The sequence below is a fragment of the Stegostoma tigrinum genome, chromosome 17 (genome assembly GCF_030684315.1).
Source record: "Stegostoma tigrinum isolate sSteTig4 chromosome 17, sSteTig4.hap1, whole genome shotgun sequence".
Classification (NCBI taxonomy): Eukaryota; Metazoa; Chordata; class Chondrichthyes; order Orectolobiformes; family Stegostomatidae; genus Stegostoma; species Stegostoma tigrinum.
In genome coordinates this window covers 27,591,830-27,617,650 of record NC_081370.1, presented here as the reverse complement: position 1 = coordinate 27,617,650, position 25,821 = coordinate 27,591,830, and the positions used below count along the sequence as shown (strand labels likewise).

General features: G+C 38.5%; 1 protein-coding gene across 3 annotated transcripts in view; it reads right to left on the bottom strand.

The window, feature by feature from the left end:
- Window positions 1–25,821, bottom strand: part of dennd5a (DENN/MADD domain containing 5A) — a 225,811-nt gene that overhangs the window by 140,463 nt on the left and 59,527 nt on the right. For all 3 annotated transcript variants that reach the window (XR_009446848.1, XM_048545755.2, XM_048545756.2), the window contains 2 exons: window positions 24,826–25,498; window positions 4,713–4,900 (listed from right to left, as the gene is read on the bottom strand). Coding sequence is in view for 2 of the 3 variants with exons in the window: in XM_048545755.2 (XP_048401712.1) it covers window positions 4,713–4,900; window positions 24,826–25,498 (861 nt within the window). In the remaining variant the exon portion in view is untranslated. The remainder of the gene's footprint in view (window positions 1–4,712; window positions 4,901–24,825; window positions 25,499–25,821) is intronic.

Sequence of the window (25,821 nt, the reverse complement as noted above, 5' to 3'; positions counted from 1 at the left end):
TTACATGAATTACCAAAATGAATTTATAAAGGCCTTCAAAAAATCTAAAGTTGAAGGTAAGAGTACTTAAGAAATGTTATTGATCTGGCTAGGAAAAAGCTAAGCCAAAGGAGGCAGAAGATTGGGGTTTTGGGCAGATAGATTTAATTGTCAAGATGTGTCTGAGGAGGTCCCTAAAGGCTCCTTGTTGTTCCTTCAACTATTCATTTTATTACTTAAAGATCAAAGACACTAGAATATACTGTTGGGGGCCGGGGCAGCAGAGGGAGAGCAGGAAGAAGCTATGCTGAAGAACTGTAGGTTCTAAAAACCGCACCTTAGGAAGGATATAGGTGGACTACAGCATACCCTAAGTGGAAATCAGGACACAAAAGTTAAGCTACAAGATGGTAAAACAAACAAAAACTTCATTCTGTCAAAACTAGAAGATTCAGAATTGATTTCATCTCAGTAGTGCAAGAAGTTAAAGAATCAAGAAATTTGATCCTGCTCTTTCAGGAATAAAATTAGGAAACATATCTTCTCCTTCTTTCAGCCTTTGTGTGAAGTTCTCTTCTACAAATGGCAGTTGATGCTAGACTAACTGTTAGTCTTACAAATTATTTTGAGAAATCTTAAAAAGAGGAGGGAAGATATCTTTAAAAGATATTGGGAAGGAGATACATGGAGCGAAGCTATAGACCAGTCATGATGTCATTGTATAGATTCAAGGAGCTAAATGCCCTACAATTGTACTTGTATTCCTTTTAAAAAAGAGATAACAAGTGGATATACTGAAGAAACAGAAAATATACGCACAAGTATATTTTAAATAAAATACAAGTTCAAAAAAAATCAAAGAAAACAAGATGCTCTTGACCTGTGTAACAAGGTTCTAGCAAATACAAAGATTTTTGCACTTCAATTTGTTTGAACTGTTATTGACAATAGTTTATTCCTTTCAGTTCAGATTCAGTCTTCAAATATTGTAAAACCTGAATGGCGTTTGTACGGGCCACACCTTAATGCAGTCAACAGGAGGGACACAAACCATAAGACAGATAGTGAAGGGGTAAAATTGAAACAGAAAATAGAAAACAACCAGCTCATTTATTGGGATGTGAGTTTTAATGGCTGGGCCAACATTTATTGCCAATACCTATTTGCTATTGAGGTGGTGGTGAACTGCCTCCTTGAGCTGCTCCAGTCCATTTGGTGTAGATGCATCCACAATGCCCTTAGGGAAGGATAAACAAGTTAGTTAGATAATATCTATCCCTGCGGAATTGCTGCAGTTATGTTTCAGAGCTGAGGTGGCTAGCTTCCTCTGTGTTAGCTATGACTCCAACCAGTAAAAAGAGTTCCAATCAAGAAAAGACTGGGGCTGGTTTGGATATGTCCTGCATTGTAGAAAATCGCCCGTAGGTGTTCGCACAATGTCAAGTAGACAGAAGTGTCGTAGCTTGACTAAGAGTACATCAAGTTCTGGGGTGCACATATCCAGGCGTCCTTAAATTCTGGAAAGGTCCCAGAGAAGTGGAAAACTGCCAATGTAACACCTTTATTTAAAAAGGGAAGAAGACAAAAAAAGACAAGTAGCTATAGGCCAGTTAGCTTGACATTTGACAAAATGTTAGACAAAGGACGAAATAGCAGAGAATTTAGAAAAAACAGAATATGATCGAGAAGAATCAGCATGATTTCATGAAAGGGAAAGATTTTCAGAAGGTGTTTGATAAGGTACTATACATTAGGCCGGTTAACAAAATAACAGCCCTGATGTTGGAGGTAGTACAATAGAGAATTGGCTAACTAATGAAAAACAGAGTTAGGATAAAGAAGAAAGTGAGTGTTCCAGAGCCAAATTTGAGGATGGCATAAAAAAAAGTGGAAAGGCCAGTGGTGAGAAAGACACAAAGAATCTGTGGAGGAACAGCCTGATGGTATTATGCTGGACTGTTGATCCAGAGACCAAGATAACGTTCTGGGCACCTGGGTTTGAATCCTGTCACAGCAGATGGTGGAATTTGAATTCAATAAAAATAATGAAATTAAGGATCTACTGATAACCATGAATCCATTGTCAATTGTTGGAAAAACCCATCTGGTTCACTAACTTCCCTTAGGGAAGGAAACTGCCATCCTTACCTGGTCTGGCCTACATGTGACTCCAAACCCACGGTAACATGGTTGACTCTGAACTAAGGATGGGCAATAAATGTTGCCTAGCCAGCGACACTCTCATCCCCTTAATGAATAAAGGAAATATAGAAAGGTTAAGTATTTGGGCAAAAACGTGGCAGATGAAATACAATTGGGAAGACGTGAGGTTCTGCACTTTGGCAGAAAGAATAGAGGAGTTGAATATTATTTAAATGGAGGAAGACTGCAGAAAGCTCCTGAACAGAGGGATTTAGGAATCCTCATCCCTGAATTATAAAAGACTAACATCCATGTTTAGTGGATATTAGAGAAGGCAAATGGAATGTTGGCCTTTATTTTAAAGGGAGTGGAATGTAAAAGTTAGGGAGTTTTGCTATAACTAAATAAGGCACGAGTGGGAGCACAGCTGGAATACTGGGAGCAGTTTTCAGTCTCTTATCTAAAGAAAGATGTATTGGAATTTGTGGCACTCGAGCAGGTTCAGTCAGCTGATAACCAGTAATGGCCACATTCTGTAAATGAATTAAAAGAAAGAAAAAAAAATCAAGGCTAAGATGGGAGTGGGTATCAAGAGTTATGGGGAAAATGCAGGAAAAGAAGTTGAGGGATATCAGATTAGCCATGATCTCATTAAATGGAGAGTAGACCTGATGGAATATACAGTTACCTTTGCTCCTACATCTTCTGGACTTATTGTCTAAGGAGGGACCTAGAAAACATTGTCTACAACATTATATGTAGGTATAATTCAGTGAGTATAATGGTGCAAAGCTGATGCTTAACTAATCTGTGAGATATCATTCCTAATTTTGGTACTATTTTCCAGATATTAGTAAATAGGACTTTTCTGGGGTGACAGAGATGAATCTACCCTTGTTAATTCCAGTACCTTATTTGATGCTAGGTGGTCTGTACAGCTTCATTCCTTTCTAGACATTTTAACAGAGCACAAAACTAAATGGCTTACCAAGCTATTTCATAATTTTGATTAAAAAAGTCAGATTTGCTAGAGTCATACATAGGCAGTCTTCCTTCCCTATAAGAGGATTAGTGAATGGAATGGATATTTATGACAATTCACAATGGTTTAACAGTAATCATTGGACTTTCAATTTCAGATTTTTTTGCTGAACCTAAACTCTTCCATCTGCTCTGGTGGAATTTGATCCCAGGAATGGAACACTATCTATAACCACAGATTATTAGTCCAGCAAAAATACCACCATGCCATTGAGTCCACATATGATATATAATGGTTTTGCCACATGAATTCCAGGTTTTCCCTCTAAAACGATAATCTTACCATATCGTTTTGACATTCAATAGCATTATCATTAAATCCCCTATCAAAAGCATGTGGTTACCAGTGTTAGAGCCCTCATTGATCTTTCAATATTTTTATTTTATTCTTTTATCAGTTTTGGTGGAGCTGTGAACTGGGAACAGTGAGCCAGAGGTGACCTTTGGCCAATGTGTAAAAGCTTGTATTAAGAAGAAAACAGGCCAAATGAGTTTTTGTTTCTTCATGAGGCCAGGCCTGGAGGTTAACTGCAGGTTGGTTCCTCGTCAAAAGGTTTGGCAAGTGTTTCATTACTAAGTAACAGTATCATGTTGCACAGACTATAGAAGTTGGCTACGAATGAGGTCAGTACCTGGGAACTGTTTCCAGCAAGTCTGGAAAAGACCTTCTGTTCAAGCAGATGGCAGAGATTGAATGGTAACTGAGATTTCATGAAAGAAGTCTGTTCGGAATGGTCAAATTTGAATTGGGTTTTTGGACTGTGTTTTCTGTGGAAAGGAATCTAGCTGTTGATGCGACAGTGTGAGATTCGCAAGCTCTCTGCCTAACCTCCCTTACCACTTCTTGGAAATTCAGATAATAGAAAACTAATTATAAGCATTATTGCCTTTATCTGTATGAACTGTAAAGGTAATCCTGGTCACATATTTACAGGCTTGGGTACAAACGATACCATGCAATTTTAGCAGCACATCAAGGCTCATTTGACAGCACCTTTCAAACCCTTGCACTCTGCAACACTGAAGGACAACAGCAGCAGATATATGAGAACACCACCACTCAAAGCTAGAATCATCATTCCTTCAACGATATTGGGTTAAAAACTCAAACTTCCCTTCAAAGAACGCGGACAATGTAGCTACATCAGATGGACTTCACAGATCAGAATTCTGCTTATCATCATCTGGGCTCAAAGGTAATTGAGGATGAGCAGCTAATGCTGGCCTTACAGTGATGCTTGCAGTCCACGAAAGAATATTTTTAATAGTAAACTAAGTAGATTTTGTGACTATCTAATAGCTTTATGGTCTCTTCAAGTGAACTTAATGTCAAGGTTAAGTAATAAATTCATTGTTTCAGTCTGCCACAGTGGAATGTTCTCCAGATGAATGTTGCAACCTCTTGATTAACCATGCAGTAAAATAGTCTTGACACACTGTATCCAACTTTTTCAGGAAGAAAAATGTACAGTAAAAGAGAACAGGATAATCTTTTTCACACAGCTGGAAATAAGACATATTTGAAATTAAGTGAATTAAGACAGACTCACCTCCTGTGGTAGCTCTAACTTGGACCGGTCATCCTGCCCATTCGAATGTAAACCCATTAAATAAGGAACAGGAGCATCTAAAAAATGAAGGAGCGATGCAGGAAGAATAGGGACATACACATGCTGCCACTGACAGGGGAAGAGTATTGTAGTGATACTTTCTGCTACTGTCATCAGTCGCTGATAATCTGTTCATAGAAACACACAGCAATATAGTTGTTATTTTTAAGTCCATACAGTAATTTGCAACTTCAGTTTTGAGAATATATGCAACACAAAAGCAATAGTCTTGCTTTCAAACCATAAGAGTATACTATCCTATGAATAGCAATTTCTGCCTCTATGGCTCCTTACAAAGCTTGTAATGTAAAATCCAGAAAACTTTTCCAAAATTAAGAAAAAGTCGATTTTTATAAAACTATGAAAGACTTATAAAAGTCTCGTAATTGTATCACAATTTGCAGTCAAATCTGTTAAGTGTGGGAACCATCACATCAACACATTACAAACTCTTTGGTACATGAAATGAAGAAAAGCATACTGGAATGATTTCAGAGCTGTTGGCTCTGATATGGATGAAAGAAAATCATGCATCACCTGATTTCTGGATAAGATTTCTGCTTTGCAACAAATCTCAGCCATCTTTGTTACTAGTTAAGGTATGTCACTTTAATTTTCATGTCAATTCTGCCTTCAATGGCATTTGCTAGCATTACCTCTAATAACGAGTGCAATAAGAGAGGATTGGAGTAACAGAAATGGAAGAAGTCCCACTTATATTAAAAAAAATTATATATAACACAATTTTTATACACAAATTTTAATTCCTGTTATGAGGGCTTCATTCAATATTGTCATGTCAAATTTCTGTGTAACAAGTTTCTCTATTCTCACTGCTAACTCCATATAATTATTCATATGCATCAACAGACCATGGATAATTTATGAGTAAATTATTTATGTAATCCTAACCAAGACAAAAGACCACCATATCTGAACTATATTGACTATTTAATAGTAGATTTGACATCATAAATTCCTTCCCCTTACAATTTCTGTGGCTAACTACTGTACAAAAAGGACAAAACTGCACTTCAAAGGCACCTTAACACATCATTTAGAAACATAACGTAAAATTTTGATAACTCCTCTCTTTGTGTGGATAAATACTCAGCAATTCTATACATAACGTTTCTTGATACGATAACAGGGTAAATGAGAGTTTTAAGAAATACTTCAGACAGATTATTTTTATGTCAGTACAGTGATTGTCAGCATATGTCAACACTTTATTTGTTAGCATAACAAGATAACCGAGAAAAAATCACCACCAAGTATCAATAACTACAGCAGAAAAGAAACTCTTCCCTGCACTGAGCACTCAGCTTCATATTGGAAAATATCCAAGCAAATGTTTTTTAGTTCAAAGTTGCTCAAATAAAATGATCTAATAATGCAAAGATTTTAAAAAAGGTTGCCATTTTGCTAGTTTGATTTTTAAAAAATTTTAAATAATTAAATAATATAGCTTCAGAGACTGCTTTTGTAGAATTCCTACCAAAAATACAACTTATTTTTAACTTTTGGATGTTACTCAGCCCACAAGTATCCTGTCATCAGCTGGTAATTACAATTCTCATAACTTTCCAACATAGGGTACCATGAACTATTAAATGATGTACAAAGGGCTAAGCCTGTGGACTACTGATGATATGGTCCTTTGACCAAGAATAACAAAAGACTTAGTAGTGGTGCCTTCGGAATACAATTTAGTATCCAAGTGTTCATATTTTCACATACTTCACTCCAAATTACACAACTTTGACAAATCGTTGCATTCTTAAAACAGAGTTATTCACAGCAATAAATGCATCTTGTGTTTTTGTTTACGACACAGCAAAGTAAATCTGACAAAGTAGTTCCGGGTTTGATTAAGTGCAAACTGAACAACAGGACTTGAGATTTTCAATTTGACGTAATCATAGATGAAGAAGATAGAAAAGAAGTGAATTCCTTTAAAAATAAATAGGAAAGTGAATAGAGGCAAGAGAAAACACTGGTGGGCAAAATATAGGGAAATCCAAAGATATTTTATAAGTATATTAAGGGCAACAGAATAAGCAGAGAAAGATTAGGACTGATTAGGGACCAAAGTGGCAAACTGTGAACGGATCCAGAAGATATAAGTGAGGTTAAACAAGTATTTTGGATCTGTATTCACTATAGAGAATGGCTATGTAGACATAGAAATCAGACAGGAGGACTGTGATATAGTTGAACAAATTACAGTTGAGAGGAAGGAGATATTCGCAGGCTTAAAATTGGATAAATTGCCCCAGGCCTGAATGTCAGTGTCAGGTGAGAAAATTGTAGGGGCCCTGGCATCAGTTTTCAAATCCTGTCTGATCACAGGAATCTTGCTTAAGGCCTAAACCAGGGAACTACAAGTCAGTATCATTAACATGTTATGTTCCAAGACAATTTGGAAAAGAGTATCCAAAACTGACTTGGTATCAGGATGTAGAGGGTGATGGCAGAAGATTCTTTTTGTGACTGGAAACCTGTATCCAATATCCACTGAAGGGCTTGATGCTGGATACTTTGCTGTTTTCAGGATACATTAATGATCTGGACACAAGTGTAGGAAATTTGATCATTAAATTTGCAATTGACATAAAAATTGGTGGTGTAGTAAATCGCAAAGAGGAAAGCCTTACACAAGAAAGTGAAATAAAAGGCTAGTTAGATGGACTGAACAATGGCAAATGGAATTTCACTTGGAAAAGTCTGAGGCAATACATTTTGGGAGGACTAATAAGACAAAGAAATACACGATGAATGGCAAGACCCTAGGACATACATAGGATCAGAGGAATCTTGGTGTGAATGTAGACAGATCCTTGAAGGCAATAGAACAGGTGGATAAAGGTGGCTGAGGTAGCGAATGGGATACTTGCCTTTATTATTTCAGTAAGAATAAGGAGGTTATGACGGAGCTATATAAATTGTTATTTAGGCCACAGCTAGAATTAATGTCTGCAGTTCTACTCATTATACTATAGGAAGGATGTGATTGCTTTAGAAAGGGAGCAGAAGAGGTTTAATCGGGATATTGTCTGGAACATTTCAGCCACAGAGATAGATAAGCTGGAGTGGTTTTCCTTGGAATAAGAATGGCTGAAGGGTGACCCGAATTAAGCATTAGTATGTAGATAGGAAGAAACTTTTCCCCTTACTTCAAAGATCTATAACCAGAGGCCATAAGATGCAGGAGGTTCAGAGGGATTTAAGGAAAGTTTTATTTTTCCACCCAGAGAGTGGTGGATATCTGGAACTCACTGCCTGAAAAGGTGGTAGAGGCAGGAACTATCACAACATTTAAGGTGTATTTAGATGAGCACTTGAAATGTCATAGTATGCAAGGCTTCAGGCCAAGGGTTGGAAAATAAAATTAGATTATATAGGTCCTTGATGACCATATATAATGGGCTGAAGAGCATTTTTCCATGCTGTATGATTCTATGTAGTAAATACCTTCATCTTCTGTTCAAAGGACAATGACATTATTTCCGATTTGCTTTGATAGTTGGTGGTCACCTTTGGTTTAAAAAACAAAAAAGGCCCAACACGGCAGCATTCCTGCTCCTCTGATGCTGCATGGCCTGCTGTCTTCATCCAGCTCTACATCTTGTTATCTCAAAAACAAATTATGTCTCCTTCAAAATTGCTATAAAGTAGCACAGCTTTTGTTTAAATTGGGATTAATTTTGCAAATCATTAAAATAATATTTTATACTCTAAAAGTTCAAGCACTATTGAAGATTTACAAACTTCTAGCTTTCAAACTTTGTTTTGATTGAGAATGAAGTAATGTTATACAAGGTTGTTGACTTGCTTGCCGAACTAGCTTGTTTTTGTTCAAATATTTCATCACCATGCTAGGTGACATCATCAGTGCAGCCTCCGATGAAGTAATGTTATTCTACTCTGCTTGGAAGTTATACTGTCTGGTTTATTATGGTGTGTACTGTCATTTCCGGTTTTGATCTGTATGAGTTTGTATATGACGTCCAATTCTACATGATTGTTGATTGAAGTATGGGTGGAGAACCATGCCTCTAGGAATTCCCATGTGTGTCTATTCCTAGGAATTCCTGGAGGCATGGCTCTCCACCCATGTTTCAATCAACAAACATAGAATTGGACGTCATATACAAATCCAGATCAAAACCAGAGGTGACAGTACTCACCATAATAAACCGGACAGTATAAATTCCAAGCGGAGTACAATAACATTGCTTCATCAGACGCTCCACTGATGATGTCATTTAGCGTGGTGATGAAATGTCTGAACAAAACAAGCCAGCTTGACGATTCAGTTAACGACCTCATCAACAACCTGATCTATAGATCTTTGTCAAAACTTTAAATACTATACAAGGCCACTGAGGTAGTAGACGTTACAAATTTCATCTAAAAATATAATCAAAGATAACTGAGAGAAACAAAGGCATTGAAAATGAGATTCAACATGAACTGCCTAATACTGTCTCCTTTGTTACTAAACACCTGCTGTTGTCACCTTCCATAAATTTAAAAAAAGCTCAACAATGGAAAATTAAAACAGGGCGGCACAATGGCTCAGTGGTTAGCACTGCAGCCCCACAGCTCCAGGGACCCGGGTTCGATTCCAGTCTTGGGCGACTGTCTGTGTGGAGTTTGCACATTCTCCCTGTGCCTGCGTGGGTTTCCTCTGGGTGCTCTGGTTTCCTCCCATAGTCCAAAGATGCGCAGGCCGGGTGGATTGGCCATGCTAAATTTCCCGTAGTGTTCGGGGCGTGTGGATTATAGGTGAATGGGTCTGGGTGGGATGCTTCAAGGGGCAGTATGGACTTGTTGGGCCAAATGGCCTGTTTCCACACTGTAGGGAATCTAATCTAAAACTGATCTGCATTTCAAAAAATATTGAATTAATATCGCTACAATTAAATTGAATATATTGCAACTTAGATGTTTTTTTCTTGAACTGAAAATATTATTGCTAGGATTTATTTTAAATAGTGTGACTTCATTTCTTATGCTTATTTGCCATTTTTATTCTGTTTACTCTTGATCATTCTTTATTGACTACAGTATTAAAGCGCTCCTATTTTAAAAAAATTGTTAAATTGCATAATTATGGTGAATGACATCAATGTGTAGCTTTGGCATCAAACGTCAAAGTGAACCCTACCACTAAATTAGTTGCAGGACAACTATATAAACAGTAAATATAACACCTTCTATTTTTATTTCATCATTTAAACAGAAAGGAACTGAAGATTGGACTTAGGAGTGGTAGAAGGGGGTATGAAAAGCCTTGGCAGGTAGGATTAAGGAAAACCCTAAGGCATTCTATACTTACACAAGAAACAAGACCATGGCCAGAGTGAGGGTAAGGCCAATCAGGGATAGTGGAGGGAACTTGTACATGGAGTCGGAGGAGGAGGCGAGGTCCTTAATGAATACTTTGCTTCAGTATTCACCAGTGAAAGGGACCCTGACATTTGTGAGAACATTGTGAAACAGGCTGATATGCTCAAACAGGTTGATGTTAGGAAGGAGGATGTGCTAGAAATTTTGAAAAACATCAGGATAGTTAAGTCCCCTGGGACAGACAGGATATACCTAAGGTTGCTACAGGAAGTGAGGGAAGAGATTGCTGCACCTTAGGCAATGATCTTTGAATCCTCACTATCCACTGGAGTAGTACCAGATGATTGGAGGGTGGCAAATATCATTCCATTGTTCAAAAAAGGGAATAGGGATAATCCTGGGAATTATAGACTAGTCAGTCATACTTCTGACGTGGGCAAATTATTGGAGAAGATTCTGAGAGATATTATTTATGACTATTTGGAAAAGCACAGTTTGATTAGAAATAGTCAGTATGGCTTTGTGAGGGGCAGGTTACGCCTCACAAGCCTTACTGAATTCTTTGAGGATGTGACAAAACACACTGATGAAGGCAGAGCAGTAGATGTGGTGTATATGAATTTTAGCAAGGCATTTGATAAGGTTACTCATGGTAGGCTCATTCAGAAAGTAAGAAGGCGTGGGATTCAGGGAACTTTGACGGTCTGGATACCCAATAAAGACAGAGGGTGATAGTAGATGGAAGGTATTCAGCCTGGAGCTTGGTAACCAGCGATGTTCTGCAGGGTTCAGTTCTGGGACCTCTACTCTTTGTGATCTTTATAAATAACTTGGACGAAGAAGTGGAAGGGTGGGTTAGTACATTTGCTGGTAACACAATGGTTGGAGGAGTTGTGGATAGTATTGAGGGCTTGAGGGCTGTTGTCGGTTGCAACAGGACATTGACTGGATGCAGAGCTGGGCAAAGAAATGGCAGACGGAATTCAACCCAGAAAGGTGTGAAGTGATTCATTTTGGAAGGTCAAATTTGAATGTAAAATGCAGAGTTAATGGCAGGATTCTTGGCAGTGTGGAGGAACAGAGGGATCTTGGGGTCCACGACCATAGAGCTCTCAAAGTTGTTAGGATTGTTAAGAAGGCGTATGGTGTCTTGGCTTTCATTGGCAGGGGAATTGAGTTTAAGAGCTGCAAGGTTACAGTGCAGCGCTATAAAACCCTGGTTAAACCACACTTGGGATACTGTGTTCAGTGCTGGTCGCCTTGTTATAGGAGGGATGTGGAGGCTTTAGAGAGTGTGCAGAGAAGATTTATCAGGATGCTGCTTTGACTGGATGGAAGATCTTATGAGGAAAGGTTGAGGGAGCTAGGGCTTTTCTCATTGGAGCGAAGAAGGTTGAGAGGTGACTTGATAGAGCTGTACAAGTTGATGACAGGCATAGACAGTGTGGATACCCAGAGACTTTTCCCCAGGGCAGAAATGACTATTATGAGGGGACATAATTTTAAAGTGATTCGAGGAAGGTATAGGGGGCATGTCAAAGGTAAGCTCTTTACACAGCGAGTGGGGAGTGCATGGAATGCACTGGTGGTGGTGGTGGTGGTGGAGTCAGATACATTGGGACATTTAAGCAACTCTGGATTGGTACATGGATGATAGTAAAATGTAGGATAGTTTGATCTGAGAGAAGGATAATAGATTATGGGCCAAAGGGTCTGTACTCTGCTGTACTGTTCTTTATTTTATATTCTATGTTCAAAATCCACTATAAATGCCTCAGTATATCTCTCCAGGCCTCACAAAAGTATTAAAAACTTAAGAAATGTGAGTTGCAGTGGGCCATTTGGCCTGTTGAGCTGATCTGCCATTCAATAGTATCATGGTTGATATTCTACCTCAACTTCATCTTTCTATCCTATCTCCTTTTACCATATTACCCAAAAATCTACCAATCAATCTCTTTCTTAAATGTATAAATTGACTAAATATCCACAGCTTTCCAAAGTGAAGAATTTTCCGAAGTTCCACAACCTTTTGAAGATTTTTTTTGGAAAAACATCACTCCAAAATGCCAATACCTTATTCCGAGACACAGATACCATTTTCTAGGTTCCCCCAAACAGAAACATGTGTTCAGCTTCTACCCTGTATTACCCATAGTATGTTTTTCTATGTTCTATTTAAATCACTTCTCATTCTTCCTAACTCCAAGAAACATAGGCCTAGACTACTCTATCCCTCCTCATATGACAATCTCCTCAACCCAGGCATCATTCTGTTAAATACTTGTTGCAGTCCTTCCACAACAAGTATGTCAGTCCTCAGTTATTATACATTACACAGTGTAAGCTGCATCCCAAGCAGGGTATTCAGCTCATTGGGTCCACACTGACCCTCCAAACAGCATACAGCCAATCCCACCCACCCCTCTCCACCCTATCCCTGTAACCCTGCATTTCCCATGGCTAATCCACCTAGCCTGCACATCCCTGGACAGTATGGGTAATTTAGCGTGGCAAATCCACCTAACGTGCACATCTTCGGACTGTGGTTGAAAATCAGAGCACCCGGAGGAAACCCATGTCGACACAGGGAGAATGTGCAAACTCCACACAGACGGTCACCCAAACATGGGATCAAACCCACGTCCCTAGAACTGTGAGGCAGGAGTGCTAACCACTAAGCCACCGTGCCACCCTAATACTTGCACAATTAATGTACATTAATTCAAAAATGAAGTAAAGCTGGCCAAAATAATTTTAATTAAAACATCTAATATACATTAACTAATCTTTAACACCTTTAATAAATTCCAGTCTCCATACTGAAAGTGAAGTTCTGCAACCTTACGCCCTGGACCTTCTCAGAAATTTTTGAACAGAATTTTTTCCTTTGGCTATGTGCAACTTTGGTATCACACTTGACCAAGATGAACTTGCAACCTCATTTTGACACCATTATTCTATAACATCACCCAGCTGCTGAAAGATTCATTCATGTCTTTGTTACCTCTATTCTTGGCTATTCAAATACATTCATGGCTGGTTTCCACATTCCACTCTCTATTAACTTAAGATCATCCAAAACTGCTATCTGTGTCTTAACACACCCTAATATCCACTGATCTATCACCCATACGAAATGATCTACATTGGTCCCTAGTCAAGCAACAATTTTAAGCTGTTATCCTTGTTTACAAATAGGTCCAATGGCTTCATTCTTCCATATCTTTGCAATCTTCTCCAAACCCACTAACTTCAAAGATATTTGCACTCCCTAAATTCTAGCTTCTTCGGTATCCCTGGTTTTAATCGGTTCAACCACAGAGTGGCCGTGCCTTCAGCTGCTTAGGCCCTAAAACTTTGGAGTGCGCCTCCTATAACTCATCAACTCTCTTTCCTCAAGACATGTCTCCTTATACCTTCTCAGTGACATATGTTGCTTCTTGACATGTTTGATTACATTCAAGATGCTATATAAAAATAAATTGTTGCCATTGCTTACTTGGAGTTGACAGGAAAGGAAAATTAGGCATAATTATTTTCAAGGTATACCTTGCTCAGCTGTCAGAAATGGAACTGTAGGTTTTAGGATTTAGTTTGATTCAAAGTACTGAAATTTTTACACATTATCACATAGTTCATCGCAAGGATTATTACAAGTATAACACAGAAACAGACTTTTTGTCCAAACATGCCATTGCCAGGGTTGGAACTTCAAATAAACTCTGCCTGTCCTTCATCACCCAATCCCATCAACATAATTAAATCCTTTCCACTGATTTTTTTAAAAAATCTAACTTCCCTTTTGATACGTTGAATTGCTTCAACTACTCCTCATGGTATCAAGTTCAGCATTTTACCAACTCTACGTGTAATGAAGTTTCTCCTGAATGCATTATTATTTATTGGTGACATATTATATTGATACCATTACTGTAGATCACTGTATACATTGAAGCATCAAAGCACTTTCAAAAATGGACATCTATTTTTTACAGATTATAATATGAACACCAGTGCTGTTGTACAGCATGTGGAAAAAAAAACACGTTTTCAAATTACTTTGACACTAAGCATTTAATTAAATGAATTCATTGCAAGGAAGCCTTTAACCATAACCAAAAGATTGAAAACTGTTAAATTCATCATCTTTGTTGTCCACACAGAGTTATTTGAATTCAGAGTTGCTGTGGCTATGGCATCATGATAAGGATTGCTCTCCAGATAAGATTTGGTGCTTTCGCTGTCAGAATCATCTCTTCACAAATACCATCTTCCTCTTCCTTCACTGAATTGGCAATTCCATACTTTTTTGATTAATCTAATGATAGCTTGTGCATTCATAGCATTCCACAAATTGAAGAACTCACACAGACTCAGACAGTGACACCCACATCCCATGAACAAATGAAGAAAAAAAACACACACAAGCCTATTTATATACTTGGAGATGGGCTTTTTCTAGTCGATCATTTACCTGGTCCATTTAGTTCAAACACGATCCTTGAATTGCTTACCAAGGCAAATCCAAATGTTCAACTCTGTATGTTAGGTACCCAGTATAACAACAATTTGGATTTTTTACTGAATGGAATCAAAACATATCAAAGGGAGATCAGTTCACTTGGCCATAAGAATCTAAGGTTATCAGAAGTAAATGGGAATCAAATTCAAAACACGTAACAGATCAGCCATGATCTTATTGACTGGAGGAACAAACTCGAGGGATTGAAGAGTCTACTTGTGCTCTAAATGGGTACATTCAGATACTATGTGCTATTCTGCACATGATCAATTCACAGCTTCACTCCATCCTGATCTACCCTACTGTTGTCATGGACATGCACAAAACTTACTGCAAGGAACTGGACTTATATCTGGGTTATGTTTGAGAATTTAATGAAGTCTTTTAGCTCTGTCAGTCATGGAAGCTTAACCTTGAATCTTGGTGGGGTGAAAGCCTATGGTATCATTGTGGCACTATTTAGCCAGAAACCCTGGTAATGTTCTGGGGACTTGGGTTTGAATCCTGCATAAAATCATGAGGGGCATAGATATGGTGAATAGCAAAGGTCTTTTCCCTAGGGAGGGGTGTACAAAACTAGGGGGCATTTTTTTAAGGTGAGAGGGGAAAGATATAGACATTAGGGAAAATTTCTGTATGCAGAGAGTGGTTCATGTGTGGAATGAACTTAGAGAGGAAGTGGTGCATGCAGGAACAGTTACAACAGACAATTATAGAATCATAGACTCTCTACAGTTTGGAAGCAGGCCATTAGACCCATTGAGTCCACACAGACTCTCCAAGGAGCATCCTACCTAAATCCACACCATCCCTGCAACCCTGCATGTCCCATGGCTAATCCACCTATCCTGACATCTTTGGACTGTGGGAAGAAACCACAGCACCTGGAGGAAACTCGCGCAGACACAGAGAGAATGTGCAAACTTCACACAGACAATCACCAGAGGCTGGAACTGAATCTGGGTCTTTGGTGCTGTGAGACAGCAGTGCCAACCACTGTGCCACCCTGTTTAAAAAACCACTTAGACAGGTATATGAATAGGAAAAGTTTAGAGGGATATTGGCCAAACACAGGCAAATGGGGCTGGTTTAGTTTTAGAAACCTGGTTGGCATGGATGAGTTGGGCTGAAAGGTGTATTTCCATGCTATATGACACATATGATGTGTGAATCCAGCCCTACAACAATATAGTTGACACTTAACTACCCTCAGAACAATTAGGGATGGGTAATAATTGGCCAGTGATGCCCACACCCCATGAATGAACAAAAAAGAAAACCTTCTTACATCTTCTTTCATTAGAATGGTATTTAAACCTTTCTAGTCCACGTCTCTTGATGGACATACTGAAATTCACAGGCATCTCATTCATGTTGCTAATATGGCAAATGAACACTTATGCTTTTGCTGCAGTCTAATCAAAATTTCTAATTCTGGCACAGAGATCTCACTGAGTAATCTTGATCTTTCAAAGCAACACCAGATATTTACTTTACACAAAGCTACTACTCCAACTTACTGCTGTTTTGAAATGTTTGCTGGATTCAGGGTTTGTTTGACCCACTTAAGTGCATTCCTTCTCTGGAGCTGATGGAAACATTTAGGTGGTTTTTGAAGACATATACTGACATAAACTTCTCAAGATTATGTCACTGGCTAATCCCTAATCTCATGCCACATTTGGTCTTGACACCTTCTTCCATTGCCATACAGTTATTTGGCAAGTTAGCAAATGTTATGACATTTAATTCAAAAACAGCATCACACTTCGTTGTTTTTATTGGAAAACATAATCTCTATTCACCATTCAGTACAAATGGTCTGCTCTATGTAGGTTTGTCTTAAATGAACACATTTTCTTGCTAACACAGCAGCCTCCACTCTGATCTCATGCATTACTTTAAAAAGATGAAGAACATACACCTTGCTAAGATGAAAACCTGGAGCCAACTCCTAATGAAAGTATAGCATTTCTTAGCTCCAAAAATGGTTGTTTAGAGGTTGGGGTTCAACATAATTCATTCAGTCTAAGTCTAAAGAGGATTTGTGGCACCAGAAAAATTGGTCTGTTTTATGCACCAAGTCAACATATACAGCACAATCTATGGTAGTTCTGGTCTCCTTTGTAAGTGGAATCATCTTCTCTTCATCTAACCCATAAAACCCATTCAGAAACTTGAAAGGGGTGGCACAGCGGCTCAGAGGTTAGCACTGCTGCCTCACAGTGCCAGGAACCCAGGGTCGATTCCAACCTTAGGCGACTGTCTGTGTGGAGTTTGCACATTCTCCCCATGTCTGCATGGGTTTCCTCCAGGTGCTCTAGTATCCTCCCACAGTCCAAAGATGTGCAGTGGATTGGCCATGTTAAATTGTCCACAGTATTCAGGAATGTGTAGATAAGGTGGATTATAGAGGGATGGATCTGGGTCGGATGTTCCAAGGGTCAGTGTAGATTTTTTGGGCCGAAGGGCCTGTTTCCATACTGTAGGGATTCTAGGATCTTTTAACAGCTCATTCCTCAGGAACCCTTTTCAAATGTTACTCAACAGGTATAATCTCAGCTCTGAAGTCATTCCAGCTAATCTTTTTTGCACCTTCCACCCTTATCACTTGATGCTGATTATAATATGAAGACTGGAACTGTTCACAGTACTTCACGTGTGCCTAGCCAAAGTGCCTTATGCATTTAACTTAACTTGCACTTTCTAATTCTATGCTTGTACAAATTAGATCCAGTGCCTTGTTTCTTTTTTAATGGTTTTATTAACCTGTGTCACTACTATTAGTGATCCATGATGGGAAGACACTGGATAAGGAGGCGGCTAGTTTGGAGTTAAGCACCATTTTAGATCTGTTGGGAAGAATATCTGTTTATCTACTGTAAATATTTTTAAATACTGCAACCTGTTCGCAAACCTTCTAGATATAGTCTTTAGTGCCACATTTTCATCAATGACAGAGTTTTCTAAAACCTACATAGATACCTGCATGAACAGATTAAATACATTTAGCATTCTTGCCACAAAGGATTTGACTTTGTATTTTTCTCTACTAATTTTTATTGGCCACTTACCCCTACAATCTAATTACTTGCTCACAATTCCCTTCAAGTCTGTTGCTTTCATCCCAGCAATTTTCTATTCCTTCCAAAAATCTGTAAACTTTACCAATTTACTTCAAGTCCAAATTATTTATCTTGTTCTAATGGTAATTCTAACAGCAATTGTAATGTCACATACAGTAAATTATGAGACCTGAGAATTACTAAAAGAATACTCTTGGTCAAAGCTTTTTGTCTTGCACTCATCAGGACAATTTTCAAGAAGGACCAAAGTCCAGGTAAAAGAACATGTCTATTGTGTGAGAGAAGAATGCTGGCAAGTGAACTCTGACTGCTTGAGGCATTGTCGTGGAAAAGGCACCATTTAATGAGAACTTTGGCAATTTCATTAAATTTTAAACTGGACAGGTTGAATCAACTCATGGTATTGCCTGAGAAACAAACTGAAGAATTGCTGCTACCCTTTTTGTTGAGTTTAAATTTTTAAATGTAAAGTTGACATAGTCTACCAGACCATAGGGCTGCACTCTCGGTGGAAAGACACAACTGGTGATGATTTAACCCGAGGATCACCAAGCCTCAGGCAAAAGGAGAGACTGGAAAAATTATTTCATGGTAACCTCAGTTGATATGGGAACTGAACCCATGCAGTTGGCGTCACTCTGCATTGTAAACTAGCCATCCACCCAACTGAGCTAATTGGCCCCTAGTTTGATTAATAGGTGAAGCTAACTGTTTCATGTGCTATTATGGAGTAACAACACAACTGGTGTTTGCTACTAACAGGATTGTGCAGTCATGCCAAAAAGAATGTTCTGCCTGTCACATACGAGTAATGTGCCACATGGATTTCAGCGCTAGTGTGATATTAGGGGTACACAGGTTGTAAGTGCCAAAACCTAGCATACCACTGAGAGTTTGCAACAAAAACGTACCGACTGTACCCATCCAGCCTGCACTTGCAAAACGCTGAACAAAATATTAAATCTGAACAGAACTTGCTGAGTAATCTCACATGCATAATTATTTACATAAACAACCAATTTAGGATTGTTTGAACAAGGGTCACTGGACCTGGAACACTGACTCTGCTTACTGTCCACAACTGCTGCCAAACCTGCTGAGATGCTGCAGCAATTTCTGTCTTTGTTTAGGATCGTCAATCTAGCTACCAGTTTGGCATATATGAATGCACCAAATCTGCATAAATTGATATACAGGACCCTGTTCTTTGCAGACAGGAAGCATGTGCCACATACTGTGCCTGCTTCAATCGACAAAATAAATGCCAGCCATTCTTCAGTTTGTTTCTCAAGGTAACATCTTGACCAAACAGGATCAGGGTCAATCTCCCTGGTTTAAAATTTTCAACAAAGCTTGACAGTTAACAGTTCCATCATTAACCAACCTCCATAAAACACCTCTACCAATCAAAGTCCATTTGCCAATCAATCTGTATTCTCCTCAGATATAAATGTTGCTTTCCCTTTTTTTGATATTTCTGGTGAATTGTTTTGATTGCAAGATGAATATCTTCAAATATATGGGCTGAATCTTAGTTTTTTTGGACTGTAAAGAAGGTTATCTAAGATTACAAAGAGTTCTTGATCAATTGGGTCAATGGGCTGAGGAGTAGCAGATGGAGTTTAATTTGGATAAATGTAAGGTATGCATTTTTGGTTATAAAAAGGGCAGGACTTATACAATTAATGGTGGGGCCCTGGGTAGTGATGTAGAAGGGAGACACCTAGGGATTCAGATATATAATTCTTTGAAATTTGCATCACAGTTAGATAGAGTGGTTAAGGAGGTATTTGACATGCTTGTCTTCATTGCACAGACCTTTGAGTCTAGGAGTTGGGACATCATGTTGAGGTTGTACAGTACATTGGTGAGTCCTCTTCTGGATTACTATTTGCAGTTCTGGTTGCTCTGTTATAGAAAGGACATTATTAAACTGGAGTGGGTTTGAAAAAGATTTACCAGGATGTTGCCAGGAACGGAGAGTATAAAAATAGGTTGAATACGCAGGGACTTGTTTCACTGGAGCATAAGACTTTGAGGGGTGATAGAGGTTTATAAAATCAAGAGGAGCATAGATAAGATGAATACTAAAGGTCTTTTTCCTAGGTTGGGGGAATGCAAAACTAGGGGGCATATTTTTAATATCAGAGGATACAGATTTTAAAAAGACATAAGGGGCAATTTCTTTACACAGAGATTGGTTCATGTCTGGAATGAACTTCCAAAGGAAGTGGTGGATGCAGGTTCAGTTACAAAGTTTAAAAGCCATTTGAACAAGCACATCAATAGGAAAGATATGGTTGGATATGGACCAAATGCAAGCAGGTGGAACTTGTTTAGTTTGGGAACATGGTCGGTACGGATTAGTTGGACTGAAGGATCTGTTTCCACACTGTATGACTTTTGTAAGTCAGAAGTGCACTGGGTTTTTGGAGGGATTTTCCACTGCGAGGCTGAGTGGTTTTCTCACCATATCCTAACATACTTACTTCACTAACTATCTACCCCTAACCTGAATTGATTGATAACAAAACAAGATTATGGTGTTTGGAGATAGCAAGAACTGCAGATGCTGGAGTCAGAGACAAAGCAGTGTGGAGCTAGGGGAACACAGCAGGTCAGGCAGCAGAGGAACAGGAAAGTTGAAGTTTCGGAAGGGTCCCAACCCGAAATGTCAATTTTCCTGCTACTCTAATGCTGCCTGACCTGCTGTGCTTCTCCAGCTCCATACTGTTGTCCAAGATTACGGTGTTCACTTTGTTCCAGCTCAGGGCTACACCAGTGGATATGGGGTTACCATTGTCAGCAGAGATCATGTTTGTAAGGCAAGTCAGCATGATATTACTAGGCCACAACTGATTCAAATTCTCAAAAATGCACGTTACAATTCTCATCAAACATGACTGAAAATGGTGTATGACCAGCAGTCATCCTGCAGAACCACTTCAACTATACACAGGATAGGTCAGAGTTTAATACCCTACAAGGGAACACTGTTATTTGCAGAGGCTTTCAAACAGCACAATGAGCCCAGACTTTACAAAATAATGACACTTAATGGAGCGACACCATGGAGGAACAGAAACCAGCTATGTATAATATGTCAACTGAATATAGTTAACATAAATTAACATACCTAGGTAACAAAATTGTCATGTCACATCAGGAGAATAATCAACATTCTGAAGACATGTTTGCAGACCAACAGTTAAGCGAAGTATCTCTACTTTCAGAAGGTTACCCCATAAGACTTGTCAAACTGCTGATACAGTATATGGACTCTTAGATTTGCAAATTTCAGAATTCGTACTGCTATGGAACTAATTGTGCTATTACCCAATATGTGTGTTTTTACTTGTAACAGATGTCAGCATTCTCTGAAAAAAAATAAGTGGATGTTATGTTGCCATCTTTACAGTATTGCTCCCGGAAGAGATCACCATGCAACCCTGATACTGTCATGACCACAGACTCTAAGCACTGTAGTACTCCAGACACAATCCGTGTCAAGGGTTATTTTGTAGTGAATGTAATAGTTTAGTTTTACATAAACCCACCAGAGATCTTCAAGTTAATGGAATCCATAAACCATATCTGTGTTACATTTACATAGTACAAAAACATTATTAGGCAGCTAACCTCATTAAGAATAATTAAAATGCAACATTAAACAGAGATAATAGATTTATCAGAGAGTGTGTCTGGTGCAGACAAGAATAAAAGCTGCTTATTTCAAATGTCCTTAGAGTCCGGGGTGTGGTTAGATTTTTAACTTGAAACCATGGTTGTTTAATTGTTGACTGGTATCATCAGTGACAATGATTGCAGGTATCTTTGAGTTATCAGTGAATGTCTGCTTGCTTAATTTGTTTTTTAATTAGGTATTGTCTTCAAAGAAGTTGAGAGAAACAGAAGGGAAGAGGTTGAGAGAGAGAAAGAAAAAGAGAGAAATTTCTAACTCTTGCAGCAAATTCATATTTTCTTCTCTCTGCTGTGCTTGACAAGCAACTACTCAAATACGGTTCATTTGTATATTCTCAATGACTTTCTCCATTGTTCTTCCAAACTGACCATCAAGCAAGCTTTTCTTCTCCAAATACATTAAATTATCACACAAATGTGAATTAAAACAGAGATACACATTTCTTGATGCTGACTCAGAATTTCTTTGTTTCAATGTCATTGGCTAAAATGGTAATTTCAGCACAGTTGAGTACAGTTTATATCAAACGGATCTCCTAGACTCTCACAATACTTAGTCAGGTGATCACAGCTGCCTGCTTTGGTCAGCATTTGCCCTTTAAGAGGTGCATTTATTTACACCAGTGCATTCACGCTATGCACTGCTTAAATCCGTGTATTTAAATGTCTTCAGGTTCAGGTTTAAACGGGATGTGGTTTTGATTGCAGGGAGGCATGGAATGCCCCTGAGCACATCCTCACTCCTCCACTTCCATGTCTTCATTTGCATTAACTCGCTTCCCACATCCTTACTCCCTTTCTTCCCATGTCTTGACTCTCCTCTCCCCTACCCACAACTCACAACTAATTGGAGCGATTTGCCTCATTAGGTGTCAAAAATGTCAGAATAGAAAGAATTTTGCTTAAATTAATGTACATTAATGAACATTTGATACATCTCTTAATTTTAGATTCTTTGTTTTTATTTCGTGTATCGTTTTCTGTCAACATTTCTTTCCTTCTGTGGCAATATTTAGCGAGCAAGATAAAATAAAGTAGTTATGGAAGTCAGATTGTAAGACTGTATGCACCAGTTACAAGCAAAGGATGTTTGTCAGTTGAATATACAAATTCCACAATACTTAAATTTGCTTGGAGCATTTTAAATCAGCAAGGGCATACTCTTGAACTCTAAGAAATGTGTCCACAAAGGTCAAGTGAACTCTAGGCAGGAATTTCACTTCTCCCTGCAGCAGGGGAGTGCAACTCTCTTCTGCTATTTTATCAATTACTTTTCTCCATAAAAGGTCAGGAATGGGGATATTTGCAAGTTATTTGCACAGTGATTTTCAGAATCCAGCATAATGCTTCTGGTGTTTTTGGAAATAAATATAACGTTGGATAAAATAAAAGGATTGGAGAAGACTATCAATACAATATTGTACCTGTACTACTGCTAAGCATGTAATATTCCTATGGCAAGCAATAGCAGAACCCAAAAAAATGTGCAAGTTCATTCTTACTAACCAAACATTCACTTAACACCATTGGTTTGGTGTTTGTTCGGATACTTCAGCAGTAATTCTATGCACCCATCTACCACTAAATGCCCAAAAAGATTCAGCTTGTTAAAGAGTTTACTGTCTACCCAGCATGTGGCAGAAACAGGTGTTGCAAATCACTGGGAGAAAGGCAAAGAATTGGCAAAATCAGAGATTGAAATTAGGAATGAGAAGGAGGCAGGAAGATTAAAAAGCCACTGTCACAGTAATGGTTGAGTTTCAAGTCTCATTAAATTGTTTAGGGTGGACAAAAGAAAACACACCTATCAAGCCTGCTTGACACAAAATGAGCTGATACATTGGAGTGCTGGTCTCCAGTCCAGAGTATTCACTACTAAGGAAAGCAAACAGGCCAGTGGAGAATAGTTGGCTACTGTTCAAAACCCAGAAGTGAATCTTGGTGGCTTCAAAGTAATGCAGTGAGGACTAAGGATCCTCAATTTCTCAATAAATTATTCAGTAAATAAAATCATATAGAAAACTCCAAAATCAGGTGAATAGTGGAATAGTTGATTGACTTAATTTGCAGCGTAATACCATAAGTTGTCAGAAGTCTACAATCATAACAACCTGGCACAAATGTTAATATTGGCTTTGGCCCTATAAAATAATCAAATGATTAAACTCCATCCTTGTTAAAAGGCTATTTGAGTTAACTAGGAAAGGGTGGACAAAGGGACAAGGCTTAGCTATTTTTATACTCCTTTCCCTTTGAAACAAGAAAATACTAAACAGATTAAAACATCATTAAGTTCTTAAGTAACTCCACAACTGACATCTTAATCACACGCACAAACCCAGCTAATCTCTCAGCTGCCCAAACATCAGCCTGACCATCCTGCTGACCACCTTGTTGCTACCTCACCCACTTACTGCTTTAGTCACTCATCCACACACCTGTCCACTTATATTCAAAGACAAGACACTGAAATTTACCACACAGCAACTAGTTCTATTAAAAAAAAAATCCTGTCTTCCTCCCAAATCTACTTTGCTTTGCCAGATTCGGAAGGTTCTGGAAGAAATGTGGAACAATGTTGAGTCAGGGGATTTTCCAGTGGAGTGGCAATGAGACAATGATTGCCAATCTTCTGAAGATCTAAGTTCATGTTTAACCCCCTTGACTATGCCTTGCATAATAACCTCAAAATACTGAAGGTGCTATCACCTGGACACATCAGTTTTAAACAACAATTTGCTTATTCATGCATATCAACAAGTCATCAATTAATTGTCCTTCCATGTCTTCATTCACAAGTTTCTGAAGACTTCCAGAAGTCTGTTGTATAAATACTGAAACAAGCATTTTCAAGCATCTCCGCTATTTCTTTGTCCTCTTCAGTTATTCTCTTCCTCTGCCCCATAGGTTTATAAAAAAAATGTTTTCTTCCCCATTAGGTTGGCTGCAGCTTAACTTTCATGCTTGCCTTTAATTCTCTTCACACACTAACTCTTGCAATTTTTGTCACTAGGTTCAGCTCTAACGTTTGATTCAACTTTAAAAACTTTTAGTATTATCCAAACTTTTCATTTATGCAACTTAAGATGTAGCTCTTTTTGTTATATCAATTTGACACATCTATATTTCCAAATGTTCCACCAAATGCTTTTGTTCCAACTTATTCATTTTCTCTTAAATCTTTCCATCTTTGCAATTCTGTATTTTCCTTCTCTTTTTTAACACTGAAGCTGAATCAACACTTCCCAGTTAAGATAATGATATTAACATCATGATCAATTTCATAAATCATTGCCTTTGTAATCTTGCAGGTCTGCTACTATTTTCTGCAGCATTTGCTGGTACTTCTATCAAATGTAAAATTAATTATGAATGTTTGACTTACGTTGGGAATACAGCAGGATTTGAATCTCCAGCAATGCACAGGTGAAGAGCTGTAGCACATTTTCCAGACCCAGTAGTTCAAACATCTCATTAATTGGAAAGTCAAAAAGTGGTAACTCATTGGTGCTTGGCCGTTGACAAACAATAGGACTGTATACACCCAGAAATTTTAACGACCTCCCCGCTGGTGGCAAAGGCACCTCGTACAGTATATTATAAATATAACTTTCTAGTGGTAAAGGTGGAGGCTGAAGAGAAGTCACAGCTTGATGGAGTTGCTCAAGCACCTTCTTACAAGCATGCATGAAAGGCATCGGTGCAATCAAGCAAATGCATTTTGAAACATATAGAGTGTCCTTGCTAATATCATAAGAATTGAAGCGCTGTAGTTTTGTCATGCCAGTAGGTATATCACTGCAGTTAGCAGAGTCGCTGTCAGAAGAGTTTATGCAAATTGTAGGCGAAGTATGAAGAATGTCATATTGTTCTGCATTATGCATGTGATACAAAGTTTGCATTGCACTGCAGATCTGTTTACTAGCCACCTCTTCATAAAATGTGAGGGCAAATCCGTAGGTGCGGGAACCATCTTCACGGGTGATGATAAACGAATGGAATTGTGGATCTCGGTTGTCAGACTGTGTTTTAAAGGAAAGCCCTTTGGGCATGCAGAGCTTTAATACAAAACAAAACAACAGTTAGATATAAACACAATAGTGCAAAATAATTTGACTTTATAACATGGGCTTAAAAACTGGTGTCCACAGGTTCTTGAGAATAAAGAGATCCCAAAAGAACCCAGTAAGCCATCATAATGTCGACCCGAGACTTGAACAATATGTTCACAAGCCTTAAAATTTCGTTTTCCCTACATTTTACATTGTATTTACAGCAGAGAAAGAGGTCATTTGCCCAATGGGTGCATGCCAGTGTTTCTCCAACATAAGCTTTATCCCACTTGACTTCATCTTACTCTATCATCATACCCTTCTCTTAT